Below are 22,668 nucleotides of genomic sequence, written 5' to 3'. Positions count from 1 at the left end.
ACCAAGTGCCTCATCCAGTCTCTTCTTAAACACCTCCAGTGATGGTGACTCCACTACTCCAAGCTTCCCACCATGGGCAGGGACACCTCTCAACTAGTCTCAGCTGCTCAAGGCCTCATCCAACCGCCAACAATCCCAGGGATGAAGCCAAACTGAGTCCAATGTATCCAAACCGTGTGGAAAGCTGATTTCCATATTCCAAATCTGAAGGAAACAGTAGCTGGGATAGATATCCAGTACCTAATCATTTCAGTACCTCACATTTCAGTTATGGCAAACAAGGGCTGGGCACTGACCACTTGATTATGGTAGGTATATTCTGGCAGAAGTCAGAAAGGCACACCCTGGACAGGCATGAAAGGTGGGCCCTGGCCAACCTCAGGAAGCTCAACAAAGAAGCTCTTTGCAGGAATTCACTGGGGGTAGCATCCCTGGGTGTTACCATAATACCAGATTAGCAAATGCTTCTAAGATTGAAAAGATGATTTCCCCCCTTTTTCTCTCTCTCTTAGAAAAAGTACAAAACCCAGTATGAGAAGATGAAGGACAGATACACACCTGTCCCTGACACACCAGTCTTGATCAGAGCCAAGAGAGCCTACCTGAACGCCAGTGATGTATGTAGCCCACGAATGCTTTCACTGCTGCTTTTGCTTGGTTTCCTTATGAAAAGAAGAGGAAAAAGGACTCCTGGGGAATGTCCTGCTTCTCCAAGAGCCCATATCTCAGTGTGGGTCATCAACTGGGTCACCCCATTTCCATTTGCCATTATGGAGATGATTAAGTTTAACTTTGATGTCATTGCAATGCTTTTTTCATTTATTATGATTAATTTTCATTCTTCATTCACAGTATCATAGAATGGCTTTAGGTTGGAAGGGACCTTATAGAGATCATGTCCTCCAACCTCCCTGCCATGGGATGGAGGAAATGAACAGGAAGATTTTAAGTCATTTGCTGACACATGAAATCTCCCTTTAGTGGAGGCTGGAGTGAAATGACTGATGCTGGAGCCAGGCTTCTATCAAATGTTTTCACCTCAGCTTTGGGTTAGAAGTAAACTTGCCTCTCACTGAGAGTGGGTTTCTTGTTTCAGTTAGAAGTATATTGGAGGGGAAAATTGTCTGAGCTGCTGCACATAAGGTTGCTAAGGTGAAATTTGGTTTTCCTTCAGGTATTTAATAGTGATTTGTGACTCAAGACAAAGGCTGAGAGCACTCTACCCACTCATGAGGCCCTTGCTGAAAGGAGATATGCTAGGCTGCTGTTTTCTTCGAGTCATATATTGCTCTCTTAGTGACTTTAAAATACTCCAAAGCAGCATCCTAGTTCACAGCTGAATCTGTCCTCTTGGGAATGGCTTTCTCCAAAGGCTGGAATGATCCTCCTGCTTGCTTCCAGATCATAGTTTCATAGTTTCATTCAGGGTTGGAAGGGACCACAAGGATCATCTAGTTCCAACCCCCCTGCCATGGGCAGGGACACCCCACACTAGATCAGGCTGGACAGAGCCTCATCCTGCCTGCTCTTAAACACCCCCAGGGACGGGGCCTCAGGAAGTGGAAGTGGCATTTTCAGTGTTTTAGAGTAGTCCTGTGGTACATAGATGTTTTCACCTTACTCTTCAGTTTGAAAATTAATAGGATGAAATACTGCTTTAAATGTGCCAACTCCTTCTCTGCCCAGTTTTCATCAGAAGCCTTGGTCAAGCTGCAGTTGGTTGCAGGCAATTAAAGCTCCTTAACAATCCTCAGGGCTTACACTGGAGTGTGGGGCAGCGACCCATCCCTGGATGTCGTTGCTAAGGGGTAGGAAATGTATGATCCTGACAGATCACTGTACATATTGTTGTGTTTTTCTTCTCAGCTGCGCTACAAAGAAACCTTTGAGAACACAAAGGGCAAATACCACACAGTGAAGGACGCTTTGGACATTGTCTACCATCGGAAGGTCACCGACGACATCAGCAGTGTATGTATGCAACATTGGCACTCCTGGGGAGGCACTGCCATTTACTCATAGGGCTATTGCTTTGGTTGGAAAAGACTTCTAAGATCATCAAACCCAGCCATCAACCCAACACCTCCATGGCTACTAAAACATGTCCCACAGTGCCATACCCACACCTTTCTTGAGCACCTCCAGGGATGATGACTCCACCGCCTCCCTGGGCAGCCTGTTCCAATGCCTTGCAGCAAAGACATTGTTCCTTGTGTCCAACCTAAACCTCCCCTGGCACAATTTCAGATCATTTCCTCTCATTCTATCACCTGACACTAGGGTGTGACAGGGAAAACAGACTAACCCCCACCTCACTCCAACCTCCTTTCAGGGAGCTGTAGAGAGAGCAAGGAGGTCTCCCCTCAGCCTCCTCTTATCCAGACTAAACAATCCCAGTTCCCTCAGCTGCTCCTCACCAGCCCTGCTCTCCAGACCCTTCCCCAGCTTCTTTGCCTTTCTTTGAACATGCTCCAGCCCCTCAATGTCCTTCTTGGAGTTAGGAGCCAAAATGAACCCAGTATTCAAGGTGCAGCCTCACCAGTGCCAAATACATGGGGTACAATCCCTGCCCTGGTCCTGCTGGCCACACTCCTGCTGATCCAAGCCAGGATGCTGGTGGCCTTCTTGACCACTTGGGCACACTGCTGGTTCATGTTCAGCTGCTGTCAGCCAGGACCCCCAGGTCCTTTTCTACGGGGCAGTTTCCAGCCACTCTGCCCCAAGCCTGGAGCCTTCATGGGGTTGTTGTGACCCAAGTGCAGGACCCAGCACTTGGCCTTGTTGACCCTCATACAACTGACCTCCGCCCAGTGATCCAGCTTGGATGACCCATGCCATTCCTGCCATTGTTCTGTTTAAGTGTGTCCTAATATTAGATTAATATTAACAGTACTGCTCATGTTAATTTCTTTCCTTCTCTGGAACATTGCACACTTGGTTGCTTTTGATGTTACAAAGTGGAATGCAAATGAGTCTCATTTCCACTGTTTTGTTCTAATGCTCCAGGGAAAACAATGTCTTCATAGAATCATAAAATCAACCAGGTTGGAAAAGACCTCAGACATCATCAAGTCCAACCTATTGCCTTGTACCTAACACCTCCTGACAACTAAACCATGGCTCCAAGTGCCACATCCAAACCTTTCTGAACACCTCCAGGGGCGGTGACTCCACCACCTCCCTGGGCAGCACATTCCAAGGGCCATTTTACTCTTTCTGGGAAGAACTTTCTCCTCACTTCCAGCCTAAACTTCCCCTGGCACAGCTTGCAACTGAACAGTCTGGGCTGTTCTGTCCTTTGGTTGTTTTAATTCATTCTTCCATTTTCTTTGTAGGTGAAATACAAAGAAAATTACATGAGCCAGTTAGGAATCTGGAGATCAATCCCAGACCGCCCGGAGCACTTCCATCATCGCGCAGTCACGGATGCTATCAGTGATGTGAGTTCCAATAATTCCCTGCATGTCAGATGTTGGAAGTTAGAATTAGGTTTCCAAAGTGGGGGGGAAGGGGAGGAAACCAAACCAAACCAAGTTTTATTTCCTGAGAAATGGAAGGCAGCTGAAATTTTTAAGGTGATTCACCTGGCAGATCTGGGAAGCGACAGAGCAAAAACGGTTAAAATTCATAGTATCATAGTATCAGTCAGGGTTGGAAGGGACCACAAGGATCAGCTAGTTCCAACCCCCCTGCCATGGGCAGGGACACCCCACACTACATCAGCCTGCCCAGAGCCTCAGCCAGCCTGGCTGCAAACACTTCCAGGGATGGGGCCTCGACCACCTCCCTGGACAACCCATTCCAGGGCTTCACCACTCTCATGGGGAAGAACTTCCTCCTCACCTCCAGCCTCAATCTCCCCACCTCCAGCTTCACTCCATTCCCCCTAGTCCTGTCACTACCTGAGATCCTGAGCAGTCCCTCCCCAGCCTTCCTGTAGGCCCCCTTCAGATACTGGAAGGCCACAATGAGGTCACCTTGGAGCCTTCTCTTCTCCAGACTGAACAGCCCCAACTCCTTCAGTCTGTCCTCATAGGAGAGGTGCTCCAGCCCTCTGATCATCCTTGTGGCCCTTCTCTGGACACACTCCAGCACCTCCAGATCCCTCTTGTAATAGGGGCTCCAGAACTGGAGGCAGTACTCCAGGTGGGGTCTCAGCAGAGCTGAGTAGAGGGGGAGGATCACCTCCCTCGACCTGCTGCCCACCTCCTTTAGAAATGAACAGAACAGTCTCAATTCATTGCTGTTGCATTTAGTTAGGTTTCTTTGTTAACCCTTTAACAACCTTTAATTGCACCTACCTGTACATGTACAACCACCCCTTAATTCCACAAGAATCAATGTTTCTTAAAATCCACAGACTGGTGGAATGGTTTGGATTGGAAGACACCTTGAAGATATCTACCTCCAACCCCCCCTGCCATAGGCTGGGACGCCTTCCACTAGACCAGGTTGCTCAAGGCCACATCCAACCTGGCTTTGAACATAGAAACATTGGTTAATTCACACAGGAAGCACAGGAAATCCAGTAGCTAGGGATAGATTAGATATGAGAATAAACTGAGTCCATTAGAAAGTATGAGCAGCTGTAACTTGTTTTATATGGAATGATAATGGATGCATCTCTGTCTGCTACACCTTGTGTGGAGGAGTCATTTCAGCACTGATCAGCTGCCACTTGCTGCTGCTTTAAAGTGAATCCTACTTCTTTTCTAAAGGTTAAATACAAAGAAGACTTAGAATGGCTCAGGGGCACTGGCTGTTATGCATGGGACACTCCAAGTTTTGCTCTGGCAGAAAAGAATAAGGTGCTCTACAGTGGGGTAAGTAAAACAGTCTCAATTTGGGTAAGTAACAGTCTAAACTACTGTGAATTTCTTTATTTTGTTTAATGATGGCTTGGATTGTAGATAGCCTTTCATGGATTAATCCATTGATATGAAGAACTCATGGGAGAATTTCATGTATAGCACTTAAAATGTCATTTCTTGCTATAAAAGAAGGAGGCAAAATGATCTTTGACTTCTCCCCACTGGTCCTTGCAAAGCTATCAGCTCCATAATTTTGTTTCCAGTGATTCTGAGTTTAGCTTTTCATTTCCTTATCCCTCTTTGCATTAACATGGATTTTTATTTGTGTGTGTGTGTCTTTGCTTATCTTTTCTTTCTCTCCAGTGTAAGTACAAGGAGCAGTTTGAGAAGACCAAGTCCATTTTTAAGTATGTAGCTGACTGCCCAATTAATGAGCATTTTAAATATGCAACTCAGCTGATGGATGGGGTAAGTGAATGCTTCTGCTGAGTCACATATTGAAGCAGGGGGCACATTAAAACTGAGCTGAAGAGTGATCTTCCTCATGGAAGTTGTAAATACATCAAAATACATTCAGGGCTTAAAGACATCTTAAGGTCAGGATTAAAAGCATGAAAAGATAAGGTTGTTCTTATTGTCTGCCTGAGCATTAGGGCAGGGCAGGTTTACAGTCTAAGAAGTGAAATCTGGAGGCCTGTGCCATTACTTTGTCATCACAGGGAAATTTCTCCTTTGGCTGGTAAATATATTATGATATTATCTGTTCTAGGTAAGAAAAACTGTTTCCAGCAGGTAGCATTCCAATACCATTGCTATCATTTCATACTCAATAAGCAATAAGTTGTGATGGAGCTTGTGAGTGTTCAGTTTTCCCCTTGATCAGTAGAGAAAAGAAGGGGAAAATTGATAGGAAAACCATAAATGAGTAAAGTGCTAGCAGCAAATTCCTCCTCCATACATTGAAATGACCTGACCTAAATGTCTTCTGTTACCTAAGCATCACAATGAACTTGCCAGAATGCCTTTTGTTACCTAAGTGATGATTTTTATGATGAGAGATTCTAGGGTTTTGGTTAAAAAAATATGATAATCTAACCTTAAATTAGGATAATATTCTAACCTTAAAATATGATACTATAACCTTAGATCTCATTGTCTTCTCATTGCACTCAAATCAAGAATCTAGTTCCATGCAGAGTTGCTTCTGCAGTTGTTTTTCATGAAGAAAGCAGGTGATAAAATGGGTTATTGAGTGAGGAGTGGCAAGGAAGGAATACAGGCATCCTGAAATTGCTGATTAAGCTTTCCAATGGGGATTCAAAAATGCATATATACTATTTTCTGTCTGCTTTGTTTTAATATACTCTTCTTTCCCCCCTCCCCTCCCCCTCTCTTTTGGACATGAACTTCAAGCCCAGCCTTTAACTAGTCCTTATAAAGAGTTTTGGGTTTGTTTTTTGCCACGGTCAGCACTATGATCTCTTTGTGTCTTCACTCTCTCTTAATTTGTTACACTGTATTATGCTATTCTGAGCAGAAACTATATAAAGCTGCCTATGAGAAGCTCAAAGATAGGTACAGCGTTGTTGTGGATGATCCTAGGAATCTCCTGGCCAAGTGGGGGACCAAACTGAGCAGTCAGGTACCGTAGGAGCACTGAGCAGTGCTGCCAGAAAGTGCCTGGTTCATTCACAGCTACTCTGCCTGCCTGAAGTGTCTCCAGCTGGCCAATATCCCAGGGCTCCCCTGGGATGTTGTGATGTTTCAGTTCAGTGGATCAGACACTCTCTGTATTGCCACCCAAAAAGAGCTCTTGCTTTTTGAGTGAGCCAATCTCTACTGTATGTACTGTATGAAAGTACAGATACCTTCATACATTGTGCATCAACTGACATCAGAAACCTAGTGCCTCCTGGGGTCTTTGGAGAGGTTTGAAACAAATACATGCTGCAGCATGCATTTGGGTCTTCTGACCTCTCTTTTAACGACCTCTGAAATGTGATCTGCTTGACCATTACTCAAGCAACAGTGACTGGTTTGGCTTTTGAGTGCCCTCTCCACAATCTGTCCTTTAATCTTACCTCCCAAACACTACTTTTCCATTTTCCTTAATGGGACAGTAAGCAAATATTTTCCTAGAATCATAGAGTTGTTTGGGCTGGAAAAAGACCTCTAAGATCATTGAGTCCAACCATCAACCTAAGACCACCATGGCCATTAAACCATGTCCCAAAGTGCCAGGGCCATGTTTCTTGAGCACCTCCAGGAATGGTTACTCCACCACCACCCTGGGCATCCTATTCCAATGCCTGACCACTCCTGCAGGAAAGAAATTTTTCATGCAGACTCCTGACAGTCTTAATTCTATAGATGTAAGATGGATGCACATCAGAATGAATACATGTAGTACCTTGCCTACATCTCTCCACTCTCCAAGTGTCTGGGATCTAGAGCTGTGCTGTTGTTTATGTTGTTTACAAGTCTCTTTTGTGCTTCGTTGCCGTTTGCATGAACAGAGAAAGTATAAATCCTTTGCCAAGATGCTCCAGCAACAAGGATGTAATGAAATTCTGAGGCCAGATATGCTGACAGCACTCTACAATACTTACTTATGGAGCCAGGTAATATGAAGAGCTGCTGCTATAGGACACATCTACATTTTAGCTGCTTCGACTTCTAATATTTAATGCTTGGGAGTTCTCCACATTTCTGTGGGTATCAGACTCCAGGATTTTGTTGATGTGCTTAATATTGGCTGTGATAAAACATCATTGAGAACAAAATATCTGAGCCATTGCTGACTGTAACGTGGATTTCACTCAGCTCTGGCTGATTTTTGCCTCCACTTTCTCCTTTCATAATAAATAACTGTGATATCTACTTCTATATCATTCCACATAATCACACAAAGATCAACTTTCCATACATTTAATACATTAGCTGGTCTGGATGTTTCCCTAACCCAAATTCTCATTCTGCCACCATTTCATGGACTGCCCACTCCTCAAAGCAGATTACCAAGGATGGTGCCAGGATGTGAGCCAGGCCTCACTTCTGAGTGCTCTTACACGTGGTGTAATTGCACAGGTCTAAATCAGGTTTTCATCAATGTCTTTGCTTACTGCTAGCAAAGCAGTCCTCAGGCAGTCACATAATACACCATGTACAATCAGAAACCCTCATTTTGACCCTTTTTACCAGTTCTAATAAGAATCAAAAGGTGGACAGTAAGTTCAATTCATCTATTTGTTCATACAGAACAAAGAGCCTAACATTTCTATTTCTGATGAGGTGAAAGCAAGCCTGGCATGACTCTGGTGTTACTGTGAAGAGGTTAACATTCCATACAGTCTACCTTCATTTAATCTGGATTCCAGCAAATACATTTTGCTTGTACCAGCTGGATGAAAATGTGGCTCATGAAATGGCTGACACGCATTTATTTCAGCTCTGGAATCACAGCTGCTAGCAGCAACCTTACTCTTTCCAATGGTAAAAATGATCCCTGACTGGGCTAGGTGAACCCTGCAAATAGAAATGCAACAGCAGGAACCAATTCCATGAGAGGGAGAGGGTTGTTCTGCTTTGTTACTGTTAGCACAGCTCATTAACTTCTTCAGCAGTAAGGGACTGAAGGTCTTTACTAGACATTTGTGTTCAATTTATCCGCATCAGTTCATTAAAATACTCCTTGCAGGTAAGTTTGTGTGTGTATGAGTGAAGCAAATAAGAAACCACCCTGCCTGACCTGCACGTTGATCTGAGTTGACTTCATGTTATGGTCTGTTTCCTGTGTATCATTTTTTATAGCAGGTGCTTGTAGTCCTTTTTCAAAAGCATGGTTTTATTTTTCTGAGGCAAGATTAAAACCTGCTCCCCCATCTTCCACCTGCCCTCAGGCTGCCTGCAATGAGTTCTCAGTCCTGGCGTGCAGTGTTCTCACTGAATTCTGTGAGAATAAGGTTAGAGTCCTGACAAGGGTAGGAGGATCTCTAAGAAGAATATTATCAAGATAAACAATTCTGCTGTCAAAGCCTTTCAAACAGCCCTGGATTATGGCATACTCAGTGGATGTTTTTATCTTCTACTTGTGTGAGATGTTTTACATTGCCCTTCATCTGGTGAATATTTAAACGTGAGATATTGTTTAGTTATGAATTTTAAAAGACAGTCATTGGGCAAGATTGTGTTTTTAGACTGGAATAGAATAGGATTGGTTGGGTTGGAAAAGACCTCCAAGATCATTAAGTCCAACCACTGGCCCAACACCACTGTGGTCATTAAACCATGTCCCACAGTGCCATGGCCACAGCTTATTCGTACACCTCCAGGGATGGTGACTCCACCACCTCCCTGGGCAGCCTGTTCCAATGCCTGACCACTCATGCAGCAAAGAAATTGTTCCTAGTATCCAAACTAAACCTTCCCTAGCTCTGTCTTGGAGCTTGAGGATAGGAGTGAAGCTTTTCCATGTCAAATGAATGACACAAATACGTAGGCAGCCTCTTGGGCACATAAGGGGCTTGCAAAGTGTGGCTCATTGTGCATGTTCAGCTTCTGTGGTCTTTGGTGGTGGAAAGGGTTTTGCAGCTTTATGTGTGAATGTAAAGACATCTCCTGAAGAGGCCTTGTCTGGGGTTGTGTGGTTAACACATGCTCTTCCCCAATCACCAGATCCAGTACAAAAAGGACTATGAAAAGAAGAAAGACAAATATACAATGGTTGTGGATACTCCAGAGCACTTAAGGACTACAAAAGTCAACAAACAGATTAGTGATGTAAGTGTGGCCATTCCCTTTCAAGCCTACTTCCTTCTCTGAATGCTGCCCTTCCAGGTGGGGTTCATTCAGAAGATGACATTGCCACTACTCCACTGTTCAGCTTTTCTCATCTTGGTTGCTTGTTGGTTGTTTTTTACAGCTGACACCAGTGATGTCAAGTAATAATCTAGCTATTTACTTTTTCATCTTCAGATTATCTACAAGCTGGAATACAACAAAGCAAAACCCAGGGGCTATACCACCATCCAGGACACCCCCATGCTGCTGCATGTACGCAAGGTCAAGGACAGAATAAGCGATGTAAGTAAATCCTCCTTGGCTGTGGCACCCACAAGACACTTAAGGAACTCTTTACTTGCACCTGCCATTAAAAATTTGCTCCTTCCTGGGGGCTGTGGGGTTTGGTTGCACACCAAACTCCTTATGTGCTTAATGCTTTTTCAAACCCCACAAGAGAGATGGAAGTATGCAGGAAGTTCCTCCAGGTAACGTTCTTCTGTAGCTCTTGGAACATTTTTTGCTGGGTTAGGGAAGCCCTCACTAGCAATAAAAACTGTGAGCTGTCACTGGGATCTAGTTAAAGCATGGGTTTGGGGGAGTTTGTTTCTGGGGTTTCTTCCTCTGATTTTGTCAGTGGGGTTTGTAGAGCCTTGAATAGGGTTCTTAGTATATTGATGGGTTTGTAGAGCCTTGAATAAGGCTCTTAATACATTGCTGGGTTTGTAGAGCCTTGAATAGGGTTCTTAATACATTGCTCAGTTTGTAGAGCCTTGAATAGGGTTCTTAATACATTGCTGGGTTTTGTAGAGCCTTGAATAGGGTTCTTCATGCATTGCTGGGGTTTGTAGAACCTTGAACAAGGCTCTTAATACATTGCTGGGGTTTGTAGAGCCTTGAACAAGGCTCTTAATACATTGCTGGGGTTTGTAGAGCCTTGAATAAGGTTCTTAATACATTGCTCAGTTTGTAGAGCCTTGAATAGGGTTCTTAATACACTGCTGGGTTTGTAGAGCCTTGAATAGGGTTCTTAATACATTGCTGGGGTTTGTAGAGCCTTGAATAAGGTTCTTAATACATTGCTCAGTTTGTAGAGCCTTGAATAGGGTTCTTAATACACTGCTGGGTTTGTAGAGCCTTGAATAGGGTTCTTAATACATTGCTGGGGTTTGTAGAGCCTTGAATAGGGTTCTTAATACATTGTTGGGTTTGTAGAGCCTTGAATAGGGTTCTCAATACATTGCTGGGGTTTGTAGAGCCTTGAATAGGGTTCTTAATACATTGCTGGGGTTTGTAGAGCCTTGAATAGGGTTCTTAATACATTGTTGGGTTTGTAGAGCCTTGAATAGGGTTCTCAATACATTGCTGGGGTTTGTAGAGCCTTGAATAGGTTCTTAATACATTGCTGGGTTTGTAGAGCCTTGAATAAGGCTCTTAATACATTGCTGGGTTTGTAGAGCCTTGAATAGGGTTCTTAATACATTGTTGGGTTTGTAGAGCCTTGAATAGGGTTCTCAATACATTGCTGGGGTTTGTAGAGCCTTGAATAGGTTCTTAATACACTGCTGGGTTTGTAGAGCCTTGAATAGGGTTCTCAATACATTGCTGGGGTTTGTAGAGCCTTGAATAGGTTCTTAATACATTGCTGGGTTTGTAGAGCCTTGAATAAGGCTCTTAATACATTGCTGGGTTTGTAGAGCCTTGAATAAGGCTCTTAATACATTGCTGGGTTTGTAGAGCCTTGAATAAGGCTCTTAATACATTGCTGGGGTTTGTAGAGCCTTGAATAAGGCTCTTAATACATTGCTGAGGTTTGTAGAGCCTTCAGTAAGGCTCTTAATACATTGCTGTGTTTATTAATTTCTTCTATAGGTGTTGTGAATATGTAAGGTAAATAATCTTCTCTAAAATAAATATGCCTTTGGGTTATGGAGGAATAGGTTAAGTAGGAGAGAGAAAGTAAGGTGAAGTGGATAGAATAACACCATAGGAATTGGGAGTCCTGGTCCTAATTCCTCCCCTTCCCCTAGGCTTTCTCTCTGACCTTTGTATTGTTGTTCTCTAGACATATCCATAAATAAAATGAGGACATTTCTGTAACTCATGGAATTGTTTTGATTGGAAAAGTCCTCTAACATCATCAAGTCCAACCATTGACCCAACACCACCATGGCCACCAAACCATGTCCCAAAGTGCCATGTCCACACGTTTAGTACTGTGGGAATAAGTAGCATGGAAGTCACCCAGATGCTACATGGGTGATCTATCTAATGAGTACATCTAGGAGGAAAAAAATAACCATGTTATCCAGATACTGACACAGATAATTGAGAGAGAGAGATGTTCAAAAGCCAGCTGTGGGCTGAAGTGCATTGTTCCAGTTCCAAACTGAGTGCTGGGTTGGAGATTCGGGAAAGGAATTGTCATGAAGCATTGAATGTGTGCCCAGCATGAGAGAAGATTGCTTTAAAACATTTCTATTAGGTGCAGACACCTAGAAACAGGCAGAACTCCTGTTCATGTGTAGGTTTTGTTAGATCTTGGTCTGTGCTTCATAGTGAGTCCTGCCTGCTGCATTTCCTAACTCAGAGAACTGCTGCTGGAGAAGACCTTTCTTTGGGAGGGTTGATTGGTACCAAGTGATGGTGAGCAAATTGCTTTTCCTTCTGTTAAGAATCATCCTGGAGAGGAGCCATTTTTCATATGAGGTTTTTCACATTTTGATGCTGTCCTTGTTGGTGATGCTGCTGTCTTTGTAAACACTTTGGTGGTTGTCTTTCTGCAGCTGAAGTACAAAGAAGTGTACGAGAGGAATAAATCTCACTGCAACGTCAAAGTCGACTCGGTTCATATTGAGACTCCCAGGCACAGTTACAAGCTGAACAGCAATGTGAGTTTGGTCATACTGACACTTTCATTTTATCATAGATAATGTCTGGGGCTGGCAATCATAGACTCATAGCATGGTAGGGGTTGGAAGGGACCTCTAGAGTGTCACAGTATCTCTAAGGTTGGAAGAGACCTCAAAGATTATTGAGTCCAACCTGTCACCACAGACCTCAGGACTAGACCATGGCACCGAGTGCCACGTCCAATCCCCTCTTGAGCACCTCCTGGGATGGTGACTCCACCACCTCCCTGGGCAGCACATTCCAATGATGAATGACTCTCTCAGTGAAGAACTTTCTCCTCACCTTGAGCCTAAACTTCCCCTGACACAGCTTGCGACTGTGTCCTCTTGTTTTGGTGCTTGTTGCTAGAGAGAAGAGGCCAACCCCTTCCTGGCTACAACCACCTTTCAGGTAGTTGTAGAGGGCAATGAGGTCACCCCTGAGCCTCCTCTTCTCCAGGCTAAGCAACCCCAGCTCCCTCAGCCTCTCCTCACAGGGCTGTGCTCAAGGCCTCTCCCCAGCCTTGTTGCCCTTCTCTGGACACGTTCAAGTCCAACCCCCCTGCCAAAGCAGTATCACCTAGGGCTGGTCACACAGCAACACATCCAGGTGGGTTTTGAAAGTCTTCAGAGAAAGAGACTCCACAACCTCCCTGGGCAGCGTGCTCCAGGGCTCCAGCACCCTCACAGTAAAGAAGATTCTCCTCATGTTGAGATGGAACTTCCCATGTTCCAGCTTTTACCTGTTGTTCCTTGCCCTTTCACTGGAACTTTCATCTTGACACCCACCCCTCACATATTTATTGGCATTAATAATATCCCCTCTCAGTTTTCTCTTCTCCAGACTAACCCCCTCCCAGGTCTCTGAGTCTTCAGAGGCCACCAGAAAGTACTTTTAATTCCACTGAAAATTCTGAACTTAGACTTTGCTTCTAATTCTCATGCTGGTTGAATAAAATATGTTCTTATTTACTTCATAAGAAAGTGGTCACTCTTGCAAGTTGTCCTTGAGGTCACTTGAGGTCCTTGTACATCATGGAATCACAGAATGATAGGGATTGGAAGGGACCTTTGGAGATTATTGAGTCCAGTCCCCTGCCAAGGCAGGGTCACCTGGAGATGGTATCTCAGGAACATGTCCAGGTGGGTTTGGAATGTCTCCAGAGATGGAGACTCCACCACCTCTCTGGGCAGCCTACTTTGTCACATAGCTACTGCTCCTCTAGACCCTTTCTGGTTTTCTGACAGAAACATACTGCCCCAGAAACTCTCTCTGATGATGTTCTTGTAGACAAAGCATGGGAAACTTTGTCCCAGTCCACTCTAGGAGGGTTGGTCTAGATAACCTTTAGATATCCCTTCCAACCCAAAGCATTTTAAGAAGCTCTCCTACTTAAGTAGGCAAGGAATTGAAAGCACTGAACCTTCTTCAAAGCCATGGTGTCTTCCCAGTCATTCATATTCCTTTCTCCAGTGGAAAAACTGGTGTGAATGGACTCAGTACATGATTCAAAGGACAGCTCAAGTCTGATGTAGATGCAGAATCATAGAACCACAGAACTGTTGAGGTTGGAAGAGACCTTTCTCAATGACCAAGTCCAACCGCTCTCCTAGAGCTCACCATCCCACCGCTCATCTCTCTTCACCTACCACAGACCAATGTATCAATGTCAGGTGTGAAATATACAACTTTCACTTACCCCCTGATTGGTTTTTCTTCTTCTTTCACTATAAACAGCTGGATTATAAGAAGAAATATGAAGCAGCCAAGGCCCACTGGCACTGGATTGCTGACAGGCCTGACTTCGTTCAAGCAGCCAAGTCGTATCTGCAGCAAAGTGACGTAAGAAAACCACAGCCAGCTGGGCAACTCCCTTTCCCCACGGCTGTTTTCAAAAGGTAGAAGACTTGGGACTCCCTTTTATCTTTTCTTCCTGCAGAATGAATACAAACTGGACCGGGAATTCCTAAAGGGATGCAAACTCTCTGTCACGGATGATAAAAACACAGTATTGGCCTTAAACAATGCCATCCTGGCGAGCGATGTAAGGACCTGAGCACTCTTTCTTTGTTCTGCTAAGGCTTTACTAACTAAACAAACTGCTTGGTTGGAAATAGGACTGGATTGAGAAAAGCTGTTCTCAGCTTATTTGGTTTGTTTCATTAACAAACTGGCAGCATCTGAATGGATTCAGCCTTGGAGTGGCCCTGGGTTGGGTCACGGATGAAAGAAACATTCAAAGTTAGCATTCCTGAAACTCCTAGAGCTTTGGTGTGTCTCTGCATCCCTGAAAGGGAAATACCTGGGGGGAGAAGAAAAAATAAAGCAACCAAAAAGCTGCAGGCATAACAGGAAGTGTCTTCAGTAATCACTGATACTGTATTACTATCCAATATATTACTAAATATCCAATACATTACTCAGTACCCAATGTATTCCTAAACACCCAATATCACAGGATCACCAAGGTTGGATGAGACCTCAAGGATCACCAAGTCCAAGTCATCACCACAGACCTCATGACTAAACCATGGCACCAAGTGCCACGTCCAGTCCCCTCTTGAACACCTCCAGGGATGGTGACTCCACCATCTCCCTGGGCAGCACATTCCAATGGCTAACAACTCTCTCTGTGAAGAACTTTCTCCTCACCTCCAGCCTAAACTTCCCCTGGCACAGCTTGCGACTGTGTCCTCTTGTTCTGATATTCCTAAATATCCAACATATTCCTAAATATCCAACATATTAATAAATATCCAACATATTAATAAACATTCAATATATTAACAAAATCCCCAGTGAGAGCTATAGGAATATATAGACTGGAATAAATTGATCAGAAATTGATCAGGATACAGGATTTCTTCAAGTTGTGGTGGGTTTTATTTGCACTACCACAGCAAGCACAGCTGCAGTAATGTCTTTGATTGATGTTGCTTAAAATGGTCTTTTCTTCCTGCTAGATAAAATACAAAGAGAAGTACAACAAAGCTCGAGGAACCTACCACGTTGTTCCAGATACACCTCAGATCCTCCTGGCTAAGAATGTCAGCTCTCTGGTGTCTGAGGTAAAACACTGGAGAGTTGTTTCGTAGAAGGATTAAGGTTGGAAAAGACCCCCAAGATCATCAACCCAACACCTCCATGACCACCAGACCGTATGGAGGGCTGGAGGGAAGGGCTGGGGCTTGCATTGCTGTGTTTTACCTGCTTCTTATTCTGTGTTTTCAGAACAAATACAAAGAATACAGCAAGAAGCAGCTTCCACATGGGTCTTTCACAACCCTGCCAGAGACACGAGACACTGCCCATGTGAAAGAAGTGACCAAGAATGTCAGTGAGGTAGGAGACTTGTCTCTGGTGTCTATGGTGAGACTGTCACCTGCTCCATGCTTTAGTTTGCATGCAACACATTCAGAATCTCATCATGAAATACCCAATTGTTAAGATTAATTCCTCCCAGAAGGAGGCTTTAACGAAGAACTAAACACATTTTTGGGGGGGGGGGAATCTGTTGAAAGATCCTGGAGGAAAGTGACAGTTTGGAGTGTTAAGAGGTGCCCTTCATGCAGTGGTTTTTTTCACAGATCACCATTATCACCATTTAAACACAAATCCAATAGCAAACCTTAGTAATTTAAAGTACATATTATGACAAACTGCATTTTTGAGACTGAGGAAACTGCATTTGGTCTGTCTTAGCAGCTTCAGTGAGCTTATTTCTAAGTTTCATAGAATCATGGGATCGTGGAATGGCCTAGGATGGAAGGGACCGTAAAGATCATCTACTCCAACCTCCATGCCATGGGCAGGGATACCTCTCAACTAGAGCTCAAGGCCTCATCCAACCTGGCCTTGAACACCCCCAGAGAGAAAGCATCCACATAGGCTCCCTGGGTAGCCTATTCCAGAGTCTCACCACCCTCATACTGAAGAATTTATTCCTAAGATCCAATTTAACTCTGCTCTCCCTCAGCTTCAAACCATTCCCCCTTGCCCTGTCTCTAGACACCCTTATGCAAAGTCCCTCTGCAGCCTTCCTGTAGGATCCCTTCAGGTATTGGAAGGCAGCTCTAAGGTCCCCCTGGAGTCTTCTCTGTTCCCCCAGGCTGAACAACCACATCTCCCTCAGCCTATCCTCATAGCAGAGGTGCTCCAACCCTTGGATCATTTTTGTGGCCTCCTCTGGATTCACTCCAACAGCTCTGTGCCCTTCTTATGCTGGAGACACCAGAACTGGATGCAGTATTTGAGGTGGGGTCTCACCAGAGCAGAGTAAATGGGCAGAATCCCCTCTCTTGCCCTGCTGGCCACTCTCCTCTTGATGCATTCAGCACATGATTTGCCTTGTGGGCTTCATGAGCTCACTGCTGGCTCATGGTGAGCTTCTCATCAATCAATACACCAAAGTCACATTCTTCAGAGCCACTCTCAAGCCACTCCACAGCCAGCCTGTATTTTAGTCTGGGATTGGCCAGACCCAGATGCATGTACCTTGATGTGAAATGAAAACATCACAAGTTACCCTTTTTGCTCTTAACAGACAAACTATAAGAAGAAGTTTGTGAAGGAGAGGGGCAAGTCTAATTACTCTGTCATGCTGGAGCCTCCTGAGGTGAAGCATGCCATGGAAGTTGCTAAAAACCAGAGTACAGTAAGTTTGTCTTGTCTTTTTGTGAAGTAAGCAGCTTTGTGTTAGCAAATTCCTTCAGAGTTACAGAATCACAGAATCCCAGCATGGTGGGGCTTGGAAGGGACCTCTGGAGATCCTCCAGTCCAATCCCTCTGCCAAGGCAGGGTCACCTAGAGAAGGTCACACAGGAACATGTCCAGGTGGGTTCGGAATGTCTCCAGAGATGGAGACTCCAGCACTTCTCTGGTCTCCCTGCTTCAGGGCTCTGTCACCCTTAAATTAAGTTCCTCCTCATGTTTAGATGGAACTTCTTATGGTCAAGTCTGTGTCCATCACCCCTTGTCCTGTCACTGGGCACCACTGAAAAAAGCCTGCTCCCATTCTCCTGCCCCCCACCCTTTAAGTACTGATCAGATCCCTTCTCAGGCTGCTCTTTCTCAGAGTAGTAAGAGCAAATGTTCCAAATCTTTCCTCTTAAGAGAGGTGCTCCAGTCCCCTCAGCATCTTTGTAACCTCCACTGGACTCACTCCCAAGGTTCTCTGATTCTCTTAAACTGAGGAGCTCAGAACTGGACCCAGTACCCCAGATGTGGCCTCACCAGTGCAGAGAGGGAGGAGAACCTCCCTCAACCTGCTGCCAGCACTGTTCTTGAGGCACCCCAGGTGACCATTGATCCTCTTGGCCACAAGAGCACATTGCTGGTTACCTGCCATGAACTAAAATTCACGTATTTGAGGACTTCCTCCCAGCTCCCACCTTCAGAAGGATGAAGCTGCAACTATTTACAAGTGTAAAATTGCCCTAAAATAAGGATTTCACCCAAATCCTATTTCTGCTTAATCACATGGCGGGTTGAAACTATTCTGCTGTCAATCACATCTAACATTGTATTTGGAGGAATGAAAAATCAATAAATTAGAGACAGAATTGCAGGTGCTTACTGCTTCATTTCTAGTCAAACTCCTATCCTATCCTATCCTATCCTATCCTATCCTATCCTATCCTATCCTATCCTATCCTATCCTATCCTATCCTATCCTATCCTATCCTTTCCTTAATCTATCCTTATTCTATTCCTCTCCTCTCCTCTCCTCTCCTCTCCTCTCCTCTCCTCTCCGCTCCTCTCCGCTCCGCTCCGCTCCGCTCCGCTCCGCTCCTCTCCTCTCCGAACCTCTCCTCTCTGCTCCTCTCCTCTCCAAACCTCTCCTCTCTGAACCTCTCCTCTCTGAACCTCTCTGAACCTCTCTGAACCTCTCCTCTCTGAACCTCTCCGAACCTCTCCTCTCTGAACCTCTCCTCTCTGAACCTCTCCTCTCCTCTCTGAACCTCTCCTCTCTGAACCTCTCCTCTCCTCTCTGAACCTCTCCTCTCTGAACCTCTCCTCTCTGAACCTCTCCTCTCCCACACTCCCCACGTGTTTTCCCAGCACCATCACTGTGGCCTTGTGTATATTATTCAGGAACAACCCTCAATCATTGTTTTTTCCCTCTGTCTGTCATCATGGATTAGGTTGAATACAAGAAAGATGCCAAGTCAAAGCTGCACTACACACCTATTGCAGATCGACCAGATATTAAGAAAGCAACTCAGGCTGCCAAGTTGATTAGTGATGTAAGTGAGGTTTAAGTCTTCTGTGTAATTCCTCAGCAGTAATTTTACTTTTTTAGCTGCAACACAAGTAAAATCATTAAAGGGGATATCCTCCCTACTAAACCATAGGTTTTCTTTTCTTTTTCTGATTAGATTGAGTACAAGAAACGTGGAGGAGCTGGCATTGGTGTAAGCATGCTGGGACGTCCAGATATTGAACTGGCAAAGGAGGTGTCCAAGCTCACAAGCCAGGTAATGACAAACTGCTGGTGGCACTTGGAAGCAGGGAGAGAAGTGAGCCATCATGTTAATTCAGGGAGTAATCCTAGTATTAGAATTGAAGTGGTTACTCAGTTAGGGGGATAAGGGACTGTCTTGAAGTAAAAATTGACTCCCAATGCAAAGAATTTAGTTGCTAATTAAGCATTTCTGCTGACTGACTAAATGGCAGTCCTGGAGGTATGGAATCTCCTTCAACTGATGAGGTCTTTTCAATACTGAGGCTGAAGTGTTCACTGTGTTCTCCATTTTCAGCTTTTCTGGGTGTTGGCTTTAAAAGAAGCAACCTTTTTACCTAACTCTTCTTACCCATCCTTTACAGAATCCTAGAATCATTTTGGCTGGCAAAGACCTTTAAGATCATCCAGTCCAACCATTCTCTAACTCTCCCAAGGCTGGTGCTAAACCATGGCCCTCAGCACCACATCTCTGCCTCATTTAAAAACCTCCAGGGCTGGGGATTCAACCACCTCCCTGAGGAGCCTGTTTCAGTGTTTGGGAGCCCAGCTGAGTGGCTTTTTTTCATCTCCCCTGGGGCAGCTTGAGGCCATTTCCTCACTTCTGAGGTGGATATTCTGAGTGTTTTATTCCAGCCACTTTTTTCCCCATGGTGTCCTTAAGAGAATCTTGTTTTGAGCTGAATACATCCATAGAAGCTTACTGACTTTTACACAACAATCATGTTCTCCTCTGTGACCATTTTTCCCACCAGCACCTCAGCTCAACTTGGTTGCTTCTCACCCCTTGGTGCTTGAAATCCTGGGTTTGTTTCATTTCTGACCTTGCTTTCTTGCTACACATTATAGGCTGAATACGCCAAACAACACTTGAAAGGGCATGGAGCTGCATCTTATGATACCCCATGGATGAGAACCTTTAAGAAAGCTAATATGCTCAGTAGTCATGTAAGACCATTTTAAGTGCCTCTTGCTTGCTTATTATCTTGCACTTCAAAGCTGTTAGAAGGTTTATGTTGCACCACTTGCATTGGGTCTTGTTGTGTCCAAGGTGTTGATCGTGGCAAAACTTGTTAGATGTGGCCTTCTTGGTTGGTTGTTGGGTCCCCCCCCCGCCTCCCCATGAACATTCTGTGGATGGGGAGTTTTTCAGACACAAAAATGAAGCTTGAAATGTTGTTATGCCCTTCATAATGGTTTTGGAGCTTCCACTCTTTGGAATTGAAGCTTGAAATCTTGCTATGCCTTTCACAATGGTTTTGGAGCTTCCAGTCTTTGCAATTGAAGCTTGAGATGTTGTTATGCCCTTACCATGGTTTTGGAGCTCCCTGTCTTTTGGATTGAAGCTTGAAATGTTACTATGCCCTTCATAATGGTTTTGGAGCTCCCAGTCTTTGGAACTGAGACTTGAAATCTTACTATGCCCTTCATAATGGTTTTGGAACTCCTATTCTTTGTAACTGAAGCTTGAAATGTTACTATGCCCTTCATAATGGTTTTGGAGCTTCCAGACTTTAGAATTGAAGCTTGAAATGTTCCTATGCCCTTCATAATGGTTTTGGAGCTCCCTGTCTTTGGAACTGAAGCTTGAAATGTTACTATGCCCTTCACAATGGTTTTGGAGCTCCTAATCTTTGTAACTGAAACTTGAAATTTTACTATGCCCTTCATAATGGTTTTGGAGCTTCCAGACTTTGGAATTAAAGCTTGATATGTTGTTATGCCCTTCATAATGGTTTTGGAGCTCCCAGTCTTTGGAACTGAGACTTGAAATGTTACTATGCCCTTCATAAAGGTTTTGGAGCTTCCAGTCTTTGAAGCTTGAAATCTTACTATGCCCTTCACAATGGTTTTGGAGCTCCTAATCTTTGTAACTGAAGCTTGAAATCTTACTATGCCCTTCATAATGGTTTTGGAGCTCCCAGTCTTTTGGATTGAAGCTTGGGATGTTGTTATGCCCTTCATAATGGTTTTGGAGCTCCCAGTCTTTGGAATTGAAGCTTGATATGTTGTTATGCCCTTCATAATGGTTCTGGAGCTCCCAGTCTTTGGAACTGAAGCTTGGGATGTTGTTATGCACTTCATAATGGTTTTGGAGCTCCCAGTCTTTGGAATTGAGGCCTGAAATGTTACTATGCCCTTCGTAATGGTTTTGGAGCCTCCAGTGTTTTTGATGGAAGCTTCCAGTGCATTTATGAAGTGTGAAAATTTGCCTTTCTCACCACAAAAAAGTAAAACCAGACAGAAAAGCTTGAGCTGGTGTTCCTGAAACTGCAAAAATAGTAGCAATTTCAGCTTATGGCCAGCCTGGTGCTGGTGTTTTCCAGTACCCACTCATACCTTATGCACAACATTCATGTCAAAACTCCATTCAGCCTTCTGTTTAAAGTTCCTTTTTACTCTCCTGTTTCCATTGTGCTGGAGTGACAGAACAGAAGCACAGTGTGTGACTGAATCAGCCCCCAGAGCCTCTGAGGAGTGCACCCAGTGGTGATGTGAGGGGCACATAGCTGCTTCTGCTTCTTTGCCATCTCTCTTGGTTTTTCCACATCCAGCCATGACTGCTGCACGGAGCTGCTGCATGGATGAATGTCAGCTACTGTGGATGTCAGCAAAACCAAGAATCTTTTTGGCAGAACCCAAGGGTTTTCATCCTGAATAACTGAACTACAAGAAAAAGAAGAAACCACATTTACTCCTCTTGAGTGATGAGAACCTCCTTCTCCATGCTTTTGCTCCAGTGCTACCCACTTCTCCTCTTACAAGCAGACTTCAGGATTCTTTTAGCTCTGAGAGGAATTAACCATTGGAGAGGCAGTAAGGGAGCAAAGAATAATGGGCATCATCTTTAAGTTTCTTCTTCTCTTTGATCTTTCTTCCCTTCAAACTCTTTATAAAGCTTCTTTATACCCATTTTGCCCACTTGCCTTTTTATCAGTTGGATTTCACCTACCTGTCTGGCATGCTGGCTTTTAATTTTGCATGGATCTTCCAATGCATTTTCTTCTGGGCTTAAAAAATGGAAAAAAAGTGAGCTCTTTGGCATGATGGTTTGATCTTGTTCCTATGTTGCATTGCTTGCAAAGCTGAAGGGATTCCAGTGTAGTCCTGCTTGGTTTTTAACTAATGGGAATCAGGTCAGAATCAATACTGAATCCTTTATGCCAACCAAAATGTGAATATCCTTTGTTTTGCAGCAGCTCTGACTTGTGGGTTTGCTTGTTTTTCCCTGTGTGCTTGATCTGGATGTTGCAGTGTTATGCAAAGCAAAAGAGCAGCAGTGGCATCCAGCATGAATCATGTGGTGCTGTGTGGGCAGGAATGAGACAGGGAATTCAAAGTGCAAAATGTGATTTAATTCAGGAGTCAGTCACCCTTCTGGCTGCACTAATGCAAAATGATCTGTTTGTGCCTCTAATTATCATAAAACAAGCACCCTATCAAGTCTCCTCCTGGTCACCATCACTGGAGGTGTTCAGGAGGAGACTTGATAGGGTGCTTGGTTGCATGGTTTGGTTGATTCGGTGGTGTTGGATGATAGGTTGGACACGATGATCTTGAAGGTCTCTTCCAACCTGGTTTATTCTAGTCTATTCTTTATCATGACTCTCCTGTTCCTTACCTTAGCTATCAGGTAAGGAATGAGGTAGTTATCAGTTCTTCACTATCTTATTTCATTCCAATTTTCATAGTATCAGTCAGGGTTGGAAGGGACCACAAGGATCA

At 44.3% G+C, this 22,668-nt stretch overlaps 1 protein-coding gene across 14 annotated transcripts in view; it reads left to right on the top strand.

Moving 5' to 3' along the window:
- NEB (nebulin) overlaps positions 1–22,668 on the top strand; it is a 178,863-nt gene that overhangs the window by 115,479 nt on the left and 40,716 nt on the right. For 12 of the 14 annotated variants that reach the window (XM_068166773.1, XM_068166772.1, XM_068166771.1 and 9 more), the window contains exons 104-120: positions 513–617; positions 1,867–1,971; positions 3,336–3,440; positions 4,719–4,823; positions 5,175–5,279; positions 6,349–6,453; positions 9,486–9,590; positions 9,786–9,893; positions 12,377–12,481; positions 14,220–14,324; positions 14,422–14,526; positions 15,446–15,550; positions 15,714–15,824; positions 17,026–17,136; positions 18,626–18,727; positions 18,860–18,958; positions 19,792–19,890. In XM_068166773.1, the coding sequence (XP_068022874.1) occupies positions 513–617; positions 1,867–1,971; positions 3,336–3,440; positions 4,719–4,823; positions 5,175–5,279; positions 6,349–6,453; positions 9,486–9,590; positions 9,786–9,893; positions 12,377–12,481; positions 14,220–14,324; positions 14,422–14,526; positions 15,446–15,550; positions 15,714–15,824; positions 17,026–17,136; positions 18,626–18,727; positions 18,860–18,958; positions 19,792–19,890 (1,785 nt within the window). Of the gene's footprint in view, positions 1–512; positions 618–1,866; positions 1,972–3,335; positions 3,441–4,718; positions 4,824–5,174; positions 5,280–6,348; positions 6,454–7,327; positions 7,433–9,485; positions 9,591–9,785; positions 9,894–12,376; positions 12,482–14,219; positions 14,325–14,421; positions 14,527–15,445; positions 15,551–15,713; positions 15,825–17,025; positions 17,137–18,625; positions 18,728–18,859; positions 18,959–19,791; positions 19,891–22,668 lie in introns of all 14 variants that reach the window. The other 2 variants (XM_068166767.1, XM_068166774.1) reach the window with 2 other exon arrangements.

This window comes from Melanerpes formicivorus, unplaced genomic scaffold, assembly GCF_026170545.1.
Source record: "Melanerpes formicivorus ecotype bairdi unplaced genomic scaffold, bMelFor1.0.p_v2 SCAF_106, whole genome shotgun sequence".
Taxonomy (NCBI): Eukaryota; Metazoa; Chordata; class Aves; order Piciformes; family Picidae; genus Melanerpes; species Melanerpes formicivorus.
Note: the sequence above shows the minus strand (reverse complement) of the source record. Positions and strands in the feature narration are given on the sequence as shown.